The 19,182-nt window shown below is 34.8% G+C and overlaps 3 protein-coding genes across 4 annotated transcripts in view; 2 read left to right on the top strand and 1 right to left on the bottom strand.

The window, feature by feature from the left end:
- The window catches only part of washc4 (WASH complex subunit 4), a 14,248-nt gene extending 8,396 nt beyond the window's left edge, over positions 1-5,852 (bottom strand). The window contains exons 1-15 of the mRNA XM_016262156.1: positions 5,831-5,852; positions 4,978-5,117; positions 4,834-4,887; positions 4,650-4,715; positions 3,103-3,148; positions 2,738-2,805; positions 2,579-2,661; positions 2,448-2,490; positions 2,256-2,359; positions 2,018-2,138; positions 1,165-1,288; positions 942-1,069; positions 692-852; positions 430-556; positions 157-282 (exon numbers count right to left, since the gene is read on the bottom strand). Coding sequence (XP_016117642.1) covers positions 157-282; positions 430-556; positions 692-852; positions 942-1,069; positions 1,165-1,288; positions 2,018-2,138; positions 2,256-2,359; positions 2,448-2,490; positions 2,579-2,661; positions 2,738-2,805; positions 3,103-3,148; positions 4,650-4,715; positions 4,834-4,887; positions 4,978-5,117; positions 5,831-5,852 — 1,413 coding nt within the window. The remainder of the gene's footprint in view (positions 1-156; positions 283-429; positions 557-691; positions 853-941; positions 1,070-1,164; positions 1,289-2,017; positions 2,139-2,255; positions 2,360-2,447; positions 2,491-2,578; positions 2,662-2,737; positions 2,806-3,102; positions 3,149-4,649; positions 4,716-4,833; positions 4,888-4,977; positions 5,118-5,830) is intronic.
- A 1,236-nt stretch (positions 5,853-7,088) lies between these two features.
- Positions 7,089-12,188, top strand: slc41a2a (solute carrier family 41 member 2a). Its single transcript, XM_016262523.1, has 10 exons — positions 7,089-7,435; positions 7,522-7,629; positions 9,038-9,109; positions 9,180-9,324; positions 9,880-10,026; positions 10,469-10,616; positions 10,737-10,816; positions 11,191-11,322; positions 11,578-11,726; positions 11,818-12,188. The coding sequence occupies exons 1-10, from the start codon at positions 7,103-7,105 to the stop codon at positions 11,977-11,979; spliced, it is 1,476 nt and encodes a 491-aa protein (XP_016118009.1). The 5' UTR covers positions 7,089-7,102; the 3' UTR covers positions 11,980-12,188.
- Positions 12,189-13,193: 1,005 nt separating this feature from the next.
- On the top strand, positions 13,194-17,717 carry nfybb (nuclear transcription factor Y, beta b). 2 transcript variants are annotated; one of them, XM_016262529.1, is made up of 7 exons: positions 13,194-13,296; positions 14,131-14,227; positions 15,149-15,282; positions 15,497-15,694; positions 15,840-15,918; positions 17,060-17,139; positions 17,238-17,717. In XM_016262529.1, exons 2-7 carry the CDS (start codon positions 14,131-14,133, stop codon positions 17,268-17,270), a joined length of 621 nt encoding a protein of 206 aa, XP_016118015.1. In that variant the 5' UTR covers positions 13,194-13,296; the 3' UTR covers positions 17,271-17,717. The 2 variants fall into 2 exon arrangements, with proteins under 2 accessions (XP_016118015.1, XP_016118022.1); XM_016262536.1 differs by lacking the exon at positions 13,194-13,296 and adding an exon at positions 13,829-14,058.
- Positions 17,718-19,182: the final 1,465 nt, after the last annotated feature.

Below are 19,182 nucleotides of genomic sequence, written 5' to 3' on the forward strand. Positions count from 1 at the left end.
CCCCCCAAAAACATAAATTTAATATAAACAAAAATAAACATTAAATAAATATTTTAAATATATATAACATACACTTTTAAAAGTATGGGGGGAAAAAAAGTGTATAAATGCTGAAGTATTTGCTGTTGAATATATTAATATGACTCTTGGACCCACTTTTAACAGCTCCACCAACCGGCAGAGGGCTTTCACTGAGGTCTTGGTCATGGGCCGCTGCATGGACATGTACATGTTCATAGTGGTCTTGACGATGGTGCTGATGCTGTAAGCGTACAGGATTCCCTACAGAAACACAAACACATCTGATTATGAAACAGTCGGTGCACTGGAAATGTAATGCAATTTTAAAAAATTATGAATTTCCAACTCTATAAAGAACATTTTAATCTCAAAACTAACAGAAAAGAAGAAAACGCCAGTCTCTTCTACCTGCACAAAGATATTACACCTGTTGCTCAAATCCTCAGACAATTTGTCTGGTTTAGGTTCTTTTGATAATATAGACTCCATCTTCATCATCCAGGACGTGACAAATATGTAGTAGGACTGCATGTCCCTGCATAGAAACACATACATGGAACCTTAAATTGTATATTTATAATGAAAAACAATGACCATGAACTTTACGGTTCCAAAAATGAAGGCTAAATCATAGTTGATTTATGAATCATATCAGAAGCGTGTGTTTTACTTCATTAGCGTCTGCGCCTTTTGCTGCAGGTATGCATCTCTGCTGCTGCGGATGCTCTGGATGCTCTTCTTGTCCACCAGTTTAGCTGCCGCGGGGACTTTGTTTATCAGAAATGTGTCTGGAAACCAGATTATATTAGCTGCTAATGTCACTGCAGGGACCTGGAGGAGAGAGAAGGGAAACAGCCTTCATAATGACTGAAAGAGTAGATCTATATATCCCACTCATTCTCACGAGTTAGTGTTCTCACCTTTTTACACGCATCCAGCAGGGATTTGTAGATCTTCTTGTCCACAGTCCTGAAGATATGGAAGTGCAGCACAAAGAGGCCACATACGCCTGTATATTTATCTCGCTGATCAATTTCTGATGGCTCTCCTGCAAGTCAAATGGATCATATCGGTTGTTGTCTACAGCTGAGATGTGTCATTAACGGCATTTAGAATTAATTTAGGTTAATTATAAATACAAACCAAGCTTTGATTCAACATTGGCAAAAATGGTTCTGATATTGTACGCAAACTCCTCTGCAAAGGCACTGTTTTTAGAAACTGATACATCTCCTCCTGGGTCATCAAACCTCTGATCCACACAAGCCTGCATGAAAATGAGCAACAATAAAAAAAGATCAGCCAACAGCCAATACTTACATTTATTTAAACTTTTAACTTATTTTAAATTAATAACTTTATTTAAATGTACTTAATTTCTGTAAAGTGACATATTTCAGCGACCAGTAATTCAGTAAAAACTTTAGTAGAAAAAAATTGGTAACACTGCAGATAAAATATATACAGTACTATGGTGAAATATTATGAAAACAAAAACATTTTCTCTTAGCAATAATATAACTTGTCTTAACATTTTTAATACACACAATAGACATCTACATCTACAATAAATATATATGTAATAGTCTAATCATGTATTTTTAATATTATTGATTTTTATCATTAAAAATATTAAATATTTAATATTACCATGTATACATTGTATACATATATAAAAATGGTGAAATATGAAATATAAACCCATTTTCTTTTTACAATAATGTGCACTGAGGAACTGTGCACAATAATATACTGTAAGTATAATAACTTTTTTCATGAATATTAACAGAAGTTATATAATACATACATGTAATATTATACAATTTATTTTTAATATACATGAAATAAATTATTATATTACTGTACACAGTTGATGTTAATAATATAATAACATTTACTATATAATATAATATTGTAACTATAATTATGATGACTGTACTTAAATGTTTCCTGTCTTCCTACAATTTTGATGAGGACGTTTGTGAACGGTGCCGACCTGAAAAATCATGCTGTCCAACAGTTGCCCCTCCAGCTTCAATAAGAGCTTCTCAAAGGGTTTTAGTTTCTCCTCTGGAATGGCAAACTTAGCTGGGTTATGATGGACAGATTTCAGTAACCTTCAAAGAACAACACAAAATCTGTGATGAGAAAATCTTTTCATCAAGATTTGATGATTTCATACGAACACATCTCATACTGTAGATTGGTTCAACATCTAAAAGGTCCCACTCCACCTTTTGTACATCTTCCAGTGATCTTTCAGTGTGGTGTGGTTCTCCATGATCTCATCCAGGGTGATGAGGACCACCAGAAGTTCTCCCAGATGCTCGTATACTGTCTGATTGCAGACAAAGAGAAACCAACAATATAAGACGTCAGGTTGCAGTGAAGAACCACATGAAGAGGACAGAGAAAATGGCAATTACCTGAAAATGTACACCTGTGGACTCAATGATTTTTGTTGCACTCCTGAGATATAAAAAAAGCAATAAAAAAAATTCAGCAACACTGCATTCACATAACATCACATAATATGAGAATATTTTAAATGTCTCACTTGTTGCTGTTGTACAAAGCAGCCAGCTGGTGAACCATGTTGACCACCACCTCAAAGCAGCGCGACACAAAGCAAGACAGCTCCTGTAACATACAATCAAATAAAAAAAAATATTTTTTATATTATCAGTAATAATTCAAAAAGATCATGATGTCAAACCTGTAAGAAGGAAATGAAGCGGCCCATCTGAATCTGAGACTCTCCCTCCACCATACTAGTGTCTGACACTGTGAAAAAAATGTAAAAATGTAAACAATTATTATTGTTAAAAGGTACAGGTTAAATGAAATTAAAGTTGAATGACGAAATTTTAATACGAACAAAACTACAATATAAGTGCACGCTATTTCAAGCAAAAAAAACAAACAATAACATTCTATTCCAGAGAGATAAAATCAATTCGCATTTAAAATCCACTCAGATATACAATTATGGAACTAAAATGGGAATCTTGTTGGATTTAAAAGATTCTCATGCAGACGAGCTGTAAAATGAACAGCAAAAACCAAAGCAGTAGTTCTTACCTCCTTCACCATAATACAACAAGCCATTGTAAAACTTAGTTTCAGCCTAAACGTAGAAAGCACAAAACGGTTAATATGAGACCATTAACAATTGAGCTGAAATTGACTTTATAAACATCCACTCAAAGGTTTGGGGTCAGTAAGATTGTTTTTTTTTTTTTATGTTTTTTGAAGTAATCTTGGTGAGACTTGCACACGAAGGTTGCATTTATTTGATCTAAAATAACGGAAAAAACTGCTATATTGTGAAATATTATTACAATTTTAAATTACTTTTTCCTACTTTCATATCCTCCTGACTACCAGGAAAAAACAGTTTTATGAATTTAGTATTTTGTCATGTCATTACATTGTTTAGAGCATAAGAAAAAATCTGAAAAATGATATTTTATTCATATGCTATGCTATGTCCTCTGTAGAAGACATCGGGACTTTAAAAAGTCCTGTTTTTTTAAGAAATAAAAAGACATGAAAAGGCAAAAACAGTGGGATTTTTGTTTTAATCACAAATCAATTTTCATTTTTTATACCAAACTTTATATAAAGACGATTCTCAACTATATTATGAAAGATATTTTTAAAAAAACATTTCTCTTTATGCAAAATGTGTGTAAAATGGCCATAAACAAGTTTTTCCATTATATACAATGTATCTATAAACTGTATCTAATTTGCATATTAATGTGTTTTTGGGGCAACATAGAATGAACAAATAAGTGCAATAATGGGAGTAATAATTAGCAAGATTATCATAATAATATCTAATATTTAATAGGAATATTGATACACAATTTTTACTCTATTCATTTGTTGTGTCTCCCACAATGTGTAATAAACATGCTTTACGTCCTGGTGTCCTCTACAGTGGACATGTATGAAATTGATGTCCTTTTTCATAACAGAAGGTCATATTTTGATTTGAAACCCCATAACATTTTCCTGAGATGTTGATTTATGACAAACAATTTGAAAATTAGTCAGATTTTAATTATAGTTACAAAATATTATCATATTTCCATAAGGGTGTTATACTTGATCACTAAATGAATGTCAGTCATTTTTAAAGACCAAGGAGAGGGAGTGGTCATGGTGAAACATCCAATCATTTGGTATCTCTGAAAAGCCCTGAATGTGCTCTGTACAGGACATTAAAACCTTGACATGTAACGTCTCAGAGAAATCACTAAAACATAATGTCCTCTACAGAGGACAAACCTCCATAGCTGGTAGTCAGGAGGATATATTTTAAAATATAATTTATTTCTGTGATGCAAAGCTGAGTTTTCAGCATCATTACTCCAGTCTTCAGTGTCACATGATCCTTCAGAAATCATTCTGATATGCTGATTTGATGCTCAAGATACATTTCTTCTTATAATTATTATTATTGATATTGAAAATAGTTGTGCTGCTTAATATTTTTGTGTAAACCGGGATACATTTTTTTCAGGGTTCCTTTACAAACAGAAAGTTCAACAGAATAGTATTTATTTGAAACAGAAATTTTATGGAATATTATACATGTCATGTCATACATTTTCACTTACCTCATATTTCAGCTTTTTAACTTCACAGCAAAGAGCTGCATACACTGTGATGACTTTATTAAGCACCTGGTGAAGAAAGAGAGAGAAAAAAGCAACAGGTAAACTCATAATACACTAATTTCCATTCAGCATCTGCATCACATGTAAACTGCAGCATGACCAAAGATGTGCAGACATTTCATACCTTGTTATCGGTCTTGATGAGCTCCAACAGCGAGGACTGTTCATACGGCAGGAGCTGGTGTGCCAGAGCAAGCAGAGTGATATGACATAAATGCAATTAACTGAAAATTAAACAGTTAAGAAGCTGTAATACATGACACAACACCTTCAAAGCAATGGGGTCCAGAGTGAAGTCCCAAACATCTCCAATAGAGTCGTCCAACGCTTCTTCAATACCCTGCAGCTGAGCCGTGTATTCTTCTAAGAACTTCTCATAGTTTTTAACCTGCACTTCTGTGTGAATTTCTGCACAAATACAACCGATCAACAGTCATAAAACCAGAAATAAAAGCTCCAAATAGGCCTGTCGCAATAATCAATATATCGAATTATCGCGCAATATATGTACATGAAAAAATCATTTTTGGTGACGCAATATATCGGCCATTATATTTACTTAAAAATTAATGTCACTGTGTTTTGTACATTCCACTTGCGCCTGTGTCTTTGCACTTCCTTTCTTATTTGTGTGACAGAAAATGTTAGATATTTTTAATATAATTTCATTAGAATTTTTATCAATAATAATAACAATTTTTTAATTAATATTTTTTATGCTATATATATATATATATGGCATGTGAATCTATGGCATCAATATAAACATTTAATACTATAGAGAGAAAAAAGGAATGAGCATTGAATTCACTGGTCAATTAAATTGATTATCTATTTTTGCATTAAAATAGATCCAATCCTCCACTGCAATGATGTCGAACCTCTTTCAAATGAAATATATATATATTATTTTTTATTTATTTATTTATTTTTACGTTTGAGTAATGTTCTGAGGACAGGGGGTTTGGTAAGGATGATAATGCACTGTCATAATTAAGAGACGATAAATATTGCATCTGAGTAAGCGTATCATCTCTGATCAATTTAAAAAAAGAAATATTGCTGTTAAAAACGAATGGCTTTTCTCGTGTATCTCGTGACTTTTGACTTGCAGTTCTCACTCTGTCCTGCGAGTGGCGCCATAAAGCACAGCGACAACACAAGTTATGGAACAACTTTCTCCTTCTAATTGTGCAAATGAATGCATTATTATTTACCAGTAACCGCAAAAGCCTGAAGGCCGCATTCATAACCACATACCGTACAGCCCTATTTTAGTCTGTCCTCGGTTTTTTAATGAGAAACATGTGCCAAATAAGTTCATGGGCATTTATGAGCTCAGCACAAACAGTGGCTTCACAAACCTGCATTGACTACACAGTCAGTCTGCTAGTAATGTGTATGAAGGCTGAATGAGAGAGAAAAGAGTGAAAAAAAGAGCTTGACAACCACCACATGTTCAGCTTGTTGGTTTTAGGGCTGTGCTGCTTAGAGAGGTAAGGTACATTTTTGTAAACCCTGACTTTACAATTAAAGTTACAAATTAATAGCAAAAAATAATACTGCTTACTTTCAGTATATTTATTATCTGAACACAGATGTAAACATCTTATTAAATATTAAGCTTTTTTTCTTCTTATATATTAGTATGTCAGACCAGTATAATCACATGTACTGAATGATAATTCTGTTGTCTGTAAGTGTGGTTGAATAGTTTAATAGTTCGAACTTGATCTACAGTGGTTTCAATTAGAATGACAATCAAATGTGAAATAATAAATCAATAAATCACTGGCATCTGTAACAGGCGAGACTATATGTTACTAGTTAAAGTTTTAAGTGATGTCATGCTGTCAATATTTAACAGTGAAGCAGATTCAGTATTACTACAAATGAACAGTTTGATGCCGTTTTTTTAGCTTCATTGAGATACTATTATAGTTTTTATTAATATTTTGATTTATATTTTAGTATCTTGTTTTAATTTTAGTTAAAGTTTTAGTCATTTTGTTGTTGTTTCTGTCATTTTAATGCTTTTTTAAATATGTCTACATAGTTTTCATTTCAGTTTTAGTTATTTTAGTACATACAATTAAACTAAAGGTGTTTTAGTTCAACTAAAATAACCCTGGTTTGATGTAGATCATTTTTGTATTGTTATTCTTGATTCTTTGCTGAAGTGTTTCATGTTTTTCAGGTGAGATATCAAGCAACTTTATCATCAAACTCAGTCAAATCGTCTATACTAATTTGATCTAAAATTCATCTATACACACGATCTAAGAATCATTATATCAAGTACCTTTACGTGATTCGTTTGCAACAAACAACTTATTTGTTTTTTTTAATTCAAACTCAAGACTGTGCAATATATTTTTTGATACGGTTGTGTGATGACAATGGGATCCCTCACTGAAGAAAAGCAGAAAGAGTGTCAGCTGACCTCAGCTCACCTGTCATCTGGAGAAAATGGGCATCAGTGTATGCCAGAGACCAGAAGACCCAACAGAACGTCAAGCTTCAGCAGTAAGGAATTTTCAGAGTCGGATCCCTTATTTCACAATGAGTTTTACGGGACAGCATTGGCCTCTGGCACCATATCGGAAATTCATGGCCAGGAGATGCCGAGCGAGTCGGTCTGGGCCTTGGTGATACAGATTTCGTTTCCATTCCTCCTAGCTGGTTTTGGGACGGTTCTGGCAGGGATGTTGCTGGATGTAGTGCAGGTGAGTAGGGAGATGATGATGATGGTGATAGGGTGGATTTTGATTAAGCTGACTATAAATGGTTCTTCTTTGTGTTGATGAATCAGCACTGGGACGTTTTCCGTAATGTGACTGAGATCTTCATCCTTGTCCCACCTCTACTGGGCCTAAAGGGGAACCTGGAGATGACATTGGCATCAAGACTTTCCACCGCTGTAAGATGTGTCATCTAAATACCTGTGAAACCCCACTGAACCAGCATTTATTTTCAGGCTGGTTTATGTTGGTTTTATGCCAGTGTAAAAGCCATGCTGTTCCCCAGAAAAATAATTAGGGATTCACAATTGGTACTTTTTCTGCAAAAATTGAGTTTTATTTATTGTTATAATTTGAAATATTTTTTTTGGTATTAGCTGAGATTGGATATTCAGTTCTGCTTGCTCATTTTTCCTATTTTCCTATTTCCTTTTCAATTACCTTTGTCGTCGTAATGCTCACTAAAAGATAATCTTTCAAAAATAAATCAGTGAATAATACTGTTAAATGTAATCTTTTGCAAATCTCAAAATAAATATCCAATTTTCATACTGTACTTTATAATGTTGTAATTCCTAAATTAATTTGTCTTGTTGCATTTAATTCATTTCTAATTTAGTACAGTATTCTAACATAAGCCATTTATCTGTTACGGGCCAATAAATGTGAAAATAATTATTGGCTTATCAGTATCATTATCCCTTAAGTTCATCAACTAGAATGGTCTTTCTGATGATGTTAAGCAGTGAAGACTTCCTGGTCAACCTAGTTAGGAAGCTTAGTGGGGACACCAGTACAAATAATCTCTTTTGCATTCTTGTTTTGCTTTATTAGTAATATTAGTAATTATATTATTAATTAAAATGCATTGAATATATCTTTGCATCTGAAATCCACAATGTGAAAATAAAGGTTCTTTATTAGCATCCATTCTTTAACATCCATAGAACATTTGCTTTGCAGTTCTTTGAAGTGGAAAAGGGGGGTTTCTGATTATTCAAATGTTCTTCACACTATAAAAATGGTTCTTTTAAGAACTGTTCACTGAAAGGTTCTTTTGGGAACACCAAATAATGCTTCTATGGCATCACTGCAAATAAAAACAAAATATATATATATATATATTTTCAAGTGTGATGGTCACCATTGTATTAATTATTCATAAATTAAAACAATATTTAAAAACTAGCGTTTTATTGTAAACACCCATTTTTCTAGTTATGCGTACCTCCAAAAATTGATTCGCGCTATTTAAAAAATCCTTATACAATTTCATGAACGACTGGAAAGCTGTGGAAAATCATTGGTTGAAATGTGTAGGAAGTGGGAACCCTGATCTGCACACCATCCCATCTCATATGATCTACTTCTTCTGCTGTATTGTTTCTGTGTTGTGTTCTTTCCCCTTCATCACATTTGTCATGGTGAGGAACTTCACACCCTGCTGTGAATAAAACAGCCCTCAGGGCTTGAATAACTTGAATGTTGCAGTTTGAACAAAATCAAAGGGTTTATTGAATATTTGCTTGTAATGATTTATAGTAAATGAATAAACAGTCATTCAATACTTGAATATCTGTACTGCAGGTGAATGTAGGCAGAATTAACTCTTCAAGCGAGAAATGGAACCTGATCATTGGAAATCTCGCCCTCAAACAGGTTAATCCAGCTCATTTGATGCTTGCTTGGTGAAATTCTGTTCTTCGTTGAACTCTATTTGTCTCTTCAGGTGCAGGCTACAGTTTTGGGCTTCCTGGCTGCTCTGGTAGCTTCGGCTCTTGGTTGGATCCTGCAGGAGGAGCTCGTCGTGAACCATGTAGCTCTGCTTTGCTGTTGCAGCGTTGTGACAGCATTCACAGCATCTCTGCTGCAGGGTTTGCATCCAGCTTTTGTTTCTGACCAATTTTCATCTACTTAATATAGACCATTTATAATCTTTAAACACTTCATGGGCATCAAATACGGAGGACATCATCTTTGTGGGTGCTGATCATGAGGTTATTCTCACTTGAATGACTCATGGCTTGTGATCTTGGCCATGCAAACCCATTTTCCGTACAGGTCCTGGATATAGACCCAACATCCTCAGGCCACATAGCTCACATTATCAGCATTTGGCATAAATGGATAAGACTGTCAGTATGATTAATGGAAGCAGATCCTTAGTGATGACAAACAAGGTCAAGCATTGAACTTTTTCAAAATGAATTGAAAGAATATAATTTATTTGAAATAATAAATATCTTTTGTAGTGTTATAAGGGTTTTTACTGTCACTTTTGATCAGTTTAATGCATCCTTGCTATAAGAAGTATTAATTTCTTCCAAAAACCGGTTGAACGGTAATGTACATAAAAATCCATTTGTAATTTCATACAGCATGTATAAATTCTTAGATCTTTGAGATTTGATATATGCAAATCTTTCTAGGCATCGTAATGGTTGGTGTGATTGTTGGATCCAAGAAGGTGGGCGTGAACCCTGACAACATAGCCACGCCCATCGCTGCCAGTTTAGGTGACATCATCACACTTGGACTGCTGGCCGTCATCAGTCAAGGCTTCTTTTACTACATGGGTGAGAATGGAAGCGTTATAAGGGTTTTTACTGTCACTTTTGATCAGTTTAATGCATCCTTGCTATAAGAAGTATTAATTTCTTCCAAAAACCGGTTGAACGGTAATGTTCATAAAAATCCATTTGTAATTTCATACAGCATGTATAAATTCTTAGATCTTTGAGATTTGATATATGCAAATCTTTCTAGGCATCGTAATGGTTGGTGTGATTGTTGGATCCAAGAAGGTGGGCGTGAACCCTGACAACATAGCCACGCCCATCGCTGCCAGTTTAGGTGACATCATCACACTTGGACTGCTGGCCGTCATCAGTCAAGGCTTCTTTTACTACATGGGTGAGAATGGAAGACCAGTAACTGGTCAAAGACTAGTTTGTTGTTCCACCTAAGAGGTGTGGCTTTTTATTCTCTTTAATACCATTTAACTCTCTCTGTTTGTAGAGCCATACCCTTATATTACCTACCTGGTGTGTGTTGTTTTCCTGTGCCTGATGCCGATGTGGGTAATTCTTTCATTTCGGCACCCTGAAAGCCAAAAACTGCTGTTTTCCAGCTGGGAGCCAGTAATAACTGCAATGGTGATCAGCAGGTAAATGTTTCCCACTTGGTACATCAATATAAGTCTAGCATGGACCTTTTTGTGATGGTGCAACTGCACCGATTATATTGGTACAACCATCTTATGTTGCTTTTTGTTTCATATCTCCAGTCTTGGAGGACTGATTCTGGACCGTGCCATCATTGATCCAAAGCTTGAAGGAGTTGTTCTCTACAGTCCTGTTATAAATGGTGGGTCAGACTGAACTGATATATTATGTTCTGATCAAATTACTGTTTGTTTTAAATTTTATACACACCTTCCAATATCAACCTATCCTCAAAGGGATTGTTTACTCAAAAATGAAAATTCCCATAATTTACTCCCCCTCATGTCATTCCAAACCTATATGGCTTACTTTGGAACACAAAAGAAGATATTTGAAGAATGTTGGTAACAGTTTTGGAACCTGAAAATGTTTGGTTAGCAACATTCTTCAAAATACTACCAAAATATGTTTTTTCCCATACTATGGAAGTCAAAGGGACCCGAAACCATTTCGTTACCAGCATTCTTCAAAATGTCTTGATGACAGAATTTTTGGGTGGACTTTAATCCCTTTAAGGTGTTGGTGGTAATCTGGTTTCCATCCAGGCTAGTCGTATAGCCACGTATCTTCATTTTCACTGTCCGCCGGGCGAGCTTCCAGACGACGCTAAAGGATGTTACTGCCCCTGCCGCAGCTTTTGCACCACAGGTAACAGATTACCATCAATGTTTGTTTATCCATCAAGGTTCTCAATTCTGGCAGAGTTTAGCTCGAACCCTGATTAAATTCACCTGCCTGTAACTTTCTTGTGATTGTGAAGACCATGATTAGGTAGTTCAGGTATGTTTGATTGGGGTTGGAGCTAAGCTGTGCAGGAAAGTAGATCTCGAGGGCCAGAGCTGAGAACCCCAGGGTTAAGGTTTCAGAACGAGGACAAAAAACACTTTGCATTACTTCTGACAGGACCGAATGGAAGATCAGCGCAGGTGCTGCTCACTTTGGCCATCCCAGGCCACCTGGTCTTCATCTACACCATTTACCTAATACAAGGCAGCCCGGATCCACCTACTGCAGTCTTCATTTTCTTCTATTTGGCAGCTGCTTTCACTCAGGCAAGTGAAAGAGATGTTAGCATATGTCTTATTGAGGAGAATGTGTCTGTTAGCATATGTCTTATTGATTTTATTCTGAATCCTCATATAGGTGTTTCTTCTGCTGGGCATCGTTGATGTGATGGTTCATTGCTTGTGGAAGTGCGGCAGGGATCCTGATAGCTTCTCCATCCCGTATCTAACAGCTCTGGGGGATCTTTTGGGCACTGGCTTTCTGACACTGTGTTTTCTTCTTATGTCACTGGTGGCATAAACATTAAAATGACATTGTCCGATTTCATTAAACAGATTAGATCTGATCTGTCACCGCTGTCTAATGTGCTGGTCTACATATTTGCCATTTCTCTCCGCAGTTCAGCCATTTGAATATTACTTGAAATATCAACCTCTCCATACATGCCAGTCAAATCCCTGTGTGCAATTCATTGAGTGGCATATGCTGCCTCATGTGACAATAGCACTTCTCCAAGTCACACAACTGTCTTCATTGAATAAAGAACTGCTGTTGTCTGTTTCCATATGTTGTTATGTTAAATGTGAGTCTGATTTGCACTCATCTTCCTGGATCAGTATCCTTTCTTTTGTACTGTGTAGTACAGCATTTCTCATTTGGTTCTAATAAAAATATGTTAATTATATGTTTTTATGGTTCAGAAATGTGCATTTAGTGACAGGATGTGACAAACTGTTAATCATATGGTTTTAATGTCCAAATATTTGCATTGGGCAGCCTTATACAATTTAACAGTGCATGTTGATTAATTATTATTATTATTATAGTTATTATATAATTATTATTACTTTAGGATGTATTAAGGAGAATAAACACAATAATGTCTCAGTATTGATAGCTTATTATTTTGTCATTTTTATTTTATTAAATCACCCGCAATAGTTTGTTTTATTATCTTTTGCTGTATATAATTCATTCATGTATACTTCACAAATGTATCAGTGCTAATATAAGAGAATAATTGACTGAAGTTTGTAAAGATTTGTAGGAATGATTTGCATTGAAATAATCTGAATCACTTGAAAAATCCTTGGATTACCACTTAAATTATATTTACAGCTATTTAATATTTAGTATCCACAGTTCAATCAATTCCATATTACAAATATTTTTTTCTTTTTGAGACCTTTACTTTTATCATTGAGATAATGCATGCTATTATAAAAGGACAACATTTATTATTATTATTTATTTTTCCTGGGAAAACTCAAACTGTTTTATTTCATTCAGTGGTCTAATATTTTGGCCAACTGATTGACTGTAATAAAATAAAACAGGAACAAAAACTTTATTGGCTTAAATTTTAATTTGTTTATAAGCACAGTTGCTGCCCCTGATTTCAGCGCGATGTACCAACCACTCCCAGTAGAAGGCGCTACCTCGGTCAACGTTGCGCTTTTATTTTAAAACAGAAGGGCTGTAGCGCCACCTAGTGTCCGAGTGAGACTCGTCCTCCAGCACCGTTCAGCCCTGCGCAGGGACTGGTTCTCCCGCAGCCATTTTCTGTCCAACCAAACGGCCGAGCTGAGGCGAGAACCAACCAGGGCTTCATCGCAGGTTAGTGTGCGGCTCCGGCCAATGATTGCTAACCCATATTTCGTTACATCGAATGGAAATGTCCGCGCGCGAGTGTTTTATTATTAGTTGGCGGGGAGAAAGGGAAATTAAGCGCGCTTTATGAAAAGCAGCTCGCTGTTGTAGGAGTAATTGTTAACAGCTCGTGACCGTGCACGGCCGCTTTGTTTACTACGACCAATTCTAGCGAATCCGAGGTCGCTTTAGCCTGTCTGCCTTGTTCTCTGCCCTCTTCTGCTGTTTAATGCATCCATCAGTTATAATAACTCATTTGACCAGTTTATCGGAATGATTCCGTGGGAAAGTGTGGTTTGTGTTTATTTAGCGCGTGTAAACATTGCTTGCCTAGCACCGGCGAGCTCTATAACCAATAAAATACACACCTGCTGTCAAAATAGCCACATAATATATCCTGTTATTTTTTATTTGGTGCTTATTATTGATCAAATTTCATATTTAGCCTACACTGACTGCCTTTTTTATTTTTTAAATACAATCAAACGTGTGAAGGTCTTTGAGGGGAGTTTGTGTGTTAATCTTTTTTAAATGAAAAATGTATGTTTATGTGATTCACTGGCAGATGACAATTATGAACGTTTATTACTGAATAAAATAAAGGTTAAATTCTATATATACTGGTGGCTTAATAATTGTACGTCTGTGGTGATGAAATGTGTCGATTTTGCGTGCCCACATACGTTTATACAAGTATAGTAGAGCACTGTGGCCATAAATGCTGTCTAGGTAGGCAGCTCGCTTGGCTTTGAAACACAATCAATAATTTACAGTTGTAATACAATTTAATTTATGTTTCAGATGGACGGAGACAGTTCAACCACAGATGCCTCCCAACTTGGCATAACAGGAGAATATATGGCTGGTAGTCACTTTGTTCTAGCTCAAGCTCAAGATGGTAAGTGAAGCTAAAGACATATTTAAATCATTACAAATTATTTAATTATCATTTAATTAATTGATTAATACATTGTAAAAAAAAAAAAAAAAAAAGTAATTATTATGTAATATTTTATGTAATTAAATAATTATTTAGAATATAAATAAATAATTTGATATGTTTACATTTTTGTATAATTTCATATAATAAAAATATATAGAATCTTATATTTATTAAATATAAAATTTAAATGGTTAGAGAGTCGGACTCGTAACCCAAAGGTTGCGGGTTCGAGTCTCGTACCGGCAGGGATTGTAGGTGGGGGGAGTGAATGTACAGCGCTCTCTTCCACCTTCAATACCACGACTGAGGTGCCCTTGAGCAAGGCACCGAACCCCCAACTGCTCCCCGGGCGCCGCAGCATAAATGGCTGCCCACTGCTCCAGGTGTGTGTTCACAGTGTGTGTGTGTTTACTGCTGTGTGTGTGCACTTAGGATGGGTAAATGCAGAGCACTAATTCCGAGTATGGGTCACCATACTTGGCCACATGTCATGTCACTCACTCACTCATTATTAAATTACTCTCCTGGTCAAAAGTTCGGAATCATTAAGATTTTTTATTGTTTTTTGTGTGTGTGTTTGTATGTATGTATGTGTGTGTGTGTGTGTTTTAATTAGCTCAGCATGGCTGCATTTATTTGATCAAATATACAGTAAAAACAGTTATGTTGTGAAATATTAGTACTATTTAAAAATACTGTTTTTTTTTTATTTGAATATACGTATTATAAAATATGATTTATTCCTGCCTGTGATGCAAAGCTGAATTTTCAGCATAATTTCTCCAGTCTTCAGTGTCACATGACCCTTCAGAAATCATTCTGATATGCTGATTAGATAAACATTTCTTATTATTAATTAATTTATTTTTTGTAAAGATGAAGGTGATGAGGGTCTCAATGACCACGAGGATGGGGATGGAAGCAAAGATAACCTACGTGAGCAAGACATCTATCTCCCCATTGCCAACGTTGCTCGAATCATGAAAAATGCAATCCCACAAACTGGAAAAGTAAGTCATTTTTAAGGCAAGTCAGTTCGGTTTGCCGAAGAAAAAATAAAACCTTTTTATTTATTTGTTATTATGTGGTTTATGTATAAAAAGATGCTCTTTGATCACCTCTCTGTTTATTCAGAGCTTCTTCTTTTTTTTTTGCTTAAAGAAAGTGAAACTTTACAAATTTAGCATAAACGTTATTCAAAAGACTTTCTCTCCATCACCTCAGATAGCAAAGGACGCCAAGGAGTGTGTGCAGGAGTGTGTGAGCGAGTTCATCAGCTTCATCACTTCAGAAGCCAGCGAGAGATGCCATCAGGAGAAACGCAAGACCATAAACGGCGAAGACATCCTGTTTGCAATGTCCACGCTGGGTTTCGACATGTATGTGGAGCCTCTGAAGCTCTACCTGCAGAAATTCAGAGAGGTAACACTGACATTAACGTTTTAATGGCATCATCATACATCAGTGAAGTCAAAAGGCTTATTCAGAGGCTGTCAGAGGTGTGGATTCCTCCTCTTGATTGGTTGAGCTCTTTTGATTGACGTGACATTTGTGTGAATGTTCTCAGGCCATGAAAGGAGAGAAAGGCATAAGCACTGTAACTGTAACTGAAGGCATGGGAGAGGAGCTGACCGACGAGACTTTCAGTAAGTAACTGATTAGTACAGATGGGTACGGAAATGATGCTTACAACCAAACTTGAATTTAATTTATTTTGTGTACATACTAATACATACTACTGTATTAATAATTTGCTAATTATTGTTTATATACTGTTGTAGTATTTAATTATATATATATATATATATATATATTTCTGAAAGCTGAATAAATAAGCTTTCCATTGATGTATGGTTTGTTAGGATAGGACAATATTTGGCCGAGATACAACTATTTGAAAATCTGGAATCTTGAGGGTGCAAAAAAATCTAAATATTGAGAAAATCACTTTTAAAGTTGTCCAAATGAAGTTCTTTGCAATGCATATTACTAATCAAAAATTAAGTTTTGATATATTTACAGTAGGACATTTACAAAATATCTTCATGGAACATAATCTTTACTTAATATCCTAATGATTTTTGGCATAAAAGAAAAATCAATAATTTTACAATGCATTTTTGGATATTGCTACAAATATACCCCAGCGACTTAAGACTGGTTTTGTGGTCCAGGGTCACATATATAATATTTTCAGTTTCAGTAATATTTTGTGCGAAAAAATTTTTTTTTTTTAATTTTTCTATGTAACTTTTAATTTTAATTAATTCACTTATTTATTATTCATTTTACATTTAGTATTTTTTTTTTACCTCCTACTTCAACAAACCTGTTTTATTTCAGGTAGTTGCCAAAGCAGCATTTAATCATTTATGATTTTTTTGTACACTGTGTTATTAACGGCAAATTTATCAAATATATTGTAAAAATAACCTATATAAATAAATAAGCAGTTTGACTTTAAATTTATTAACTGAAAATAACAATATTTACAATATTTATTTAATTTATATTTAAATTAAATAATTCAAATAATTAGGCTTTGTTTATAGAGTATTCTTTCCTGCACGTTTTGTATTAATAATTAAATGATCAATTAAATGTAATTTTAATGTCAATTGATTTTGAAAATAGACATGATCATTATAATAGTTATTATTATTATACAGTAATTATTACCAATATCAATAATTATTATGCATACTTGTATGTATGTATGTATATATATATATATATATATATGTCATGTTGACCAGTCCAACACAATGAAATCTTTTTCTTTCTCAGCAAATCCACTACCTGCAGGAATCATAACAGCTGATGGACAGCAACAAAATGTGATGGTGTACACCACCTCCTATCAGCAGGTCAGAAGCAGACCAAGAGTCATTTAAAGATGGCACAATTCAATCTACACTTTTAAGCATTTTGAATGATGCTTTTATTTACATTCAATCTGATGCAGATCCCAGGCGTGCAACAGCTCCAGTTCTCCTGAAGATGTGCAGAAATCAACACCTAATCATCACGAATCAGACCTCCACACTTCTGTTACGGAGGTCTTCAGCAGACTCTCACAGGTCACAGAGCTGGACTTCTATGTGTGTTTAGCTTGTTTTTGTGTGTGCTCCGTGTGTCTGTGCACACACATTATGATTTTACGTGACTAGTCTGTTGGGTGTTATTTTGTTTGTTCTTCATCACACATTTTGGAGTTTTATTCATTTAAAGGTTTGGGGTAAAAGGGGTCCTGAGGGGGTTTCAAAACTAACTCACCTCTCTGTCAAAGCAATAAAATAGAACAAATGTGAATTTTCCTGCATCTTAGTGGAATGAGTGCTTTGCTCCTTTTTATATAGATGAAAAATCATGTTGCATGTGTAATTTCAGTTTGATGAGATGTTAACACTTAAAATAAAATGTGGTCATTTTTGTAAATAGTTCATATTTTTGTGTATGTTTTTTTTTTCATGAATTTGTATTGATGCATTTCATTCAACATGAAGAACTCATTTGAAAGCAATCTGCATTTGTCAGTCAAGCCCAGAAATAAATCTAAAGAATTTATTCAAAGTGGCCCATTTTAAGTCAGTGACTTTCTTTGGATGAGTTTACGTTCAATTCTTGCTGAATTTCATTTTGCTTTTATGTTCTTATTAATTTACCGTTATACCTTGAATGTGAATCTTGAAACTGTGCTTTAAAAACAAACAAGGATATCAGTTACCTCAAGAACACTTAAAATGGCATTTAAAAATCATCATAAAAATCAATTATTTCATGAAATAAAGCATTGTCTAATTATGTATTTTATGTGGGACTTTATTTGTAATCTATTTTATGACTGAAAAGCCAAGGGACAAATACTGCCTGACTCTCCTCCCTGGTAAAGTCGTTTCTGTTTAGCATTGTCAGCACTCAGGAGACAGGGTTATTATATGTTACTTTAAATAAAATAAACAAACATGTAATTAATTAAAATGAAAACAGATACAAGAAGGAAACGAAAATTCATTAAATGAATATACTAATACAGTATATAATAATACAATCTAAAAGAACATGTATTATCAATGGGATGCCTGACAGCAAGTGCCGTCTCTCATCCTGCTGAGGGCAGCCACATGACAAAGACACAGACTGAATGACATCGCACCTCCAGCACGACTTCCTGCCGCTTCAGCCACCTCCGCCTGCACCTAGCCAGACTGTCTGATGGGGCGGTTCACACCTTAACACTTTCAATTGTGTCCTGACCTGACTCAGGCGAGCAGCGGGGGTTCTGCGGTCTCATAACTATAGGACTCATAAGAAGGATAATGAATCAAATTATGTGTCAGTGATGTATGAAAGAAGCGGATGAATTTTTGATCTCAGTGAAAATACTTTGTTTGTGCATGTTATTAGAAACATCTTGCTATCTAGCCAGGCTTTGTCAAAATGTTATTTATCTGTCAATCATATTTTATTAATAGAGCCCACTGTGAGATGTATTTGAGGATACATACACACACACACGTTTTAGCCATATACACAGAGAACTACTGAAGGCCAACACCTGTGCAAACAGAACATGGAAAATAGAGAATAAAGAAAACTATAGAAATTTCCATCACATGTGTTAACGGTCTTAATATGATTTCTTATATAAAGCTTTTTGCATATTATTTCGAATCTTCGTTTTCATTTTCCATATGACAGCAGGAGAGAAAGAGGAGTCAGAACTGATAATAACTGACCGGAGGCCTTTTAAACACTTTTTGAAAATTTCTGAGCTGTGAAAAAAGTTGACTGGAAAAAAGATTGACAAGTGTCGGCTAGAGCCTAATAAATAAAATTGTCATATGAATGCATAAATCACCCTCATATCAATCATGTGATGACAAAGTGTATGTTTATCATAATAATGT

This window comes from Sinocyclocheilus grahami, unplaced genomic scaffold (genome assembly GCF_001515645.1).
Source record: "Sinocyclocheilus grahami isolate Dianchi unplaced genomic scaffold, SAMN03320097.WGS_v1.1 scaffold31.1, whole genome shotgun sequence".
NCBI lineage: Eukaryota > Metazoa > Chordata > Actinopteri > Cypriniformes > Cyprinidae > Sinocyclocheilus > Sinocyclocheilus grahami.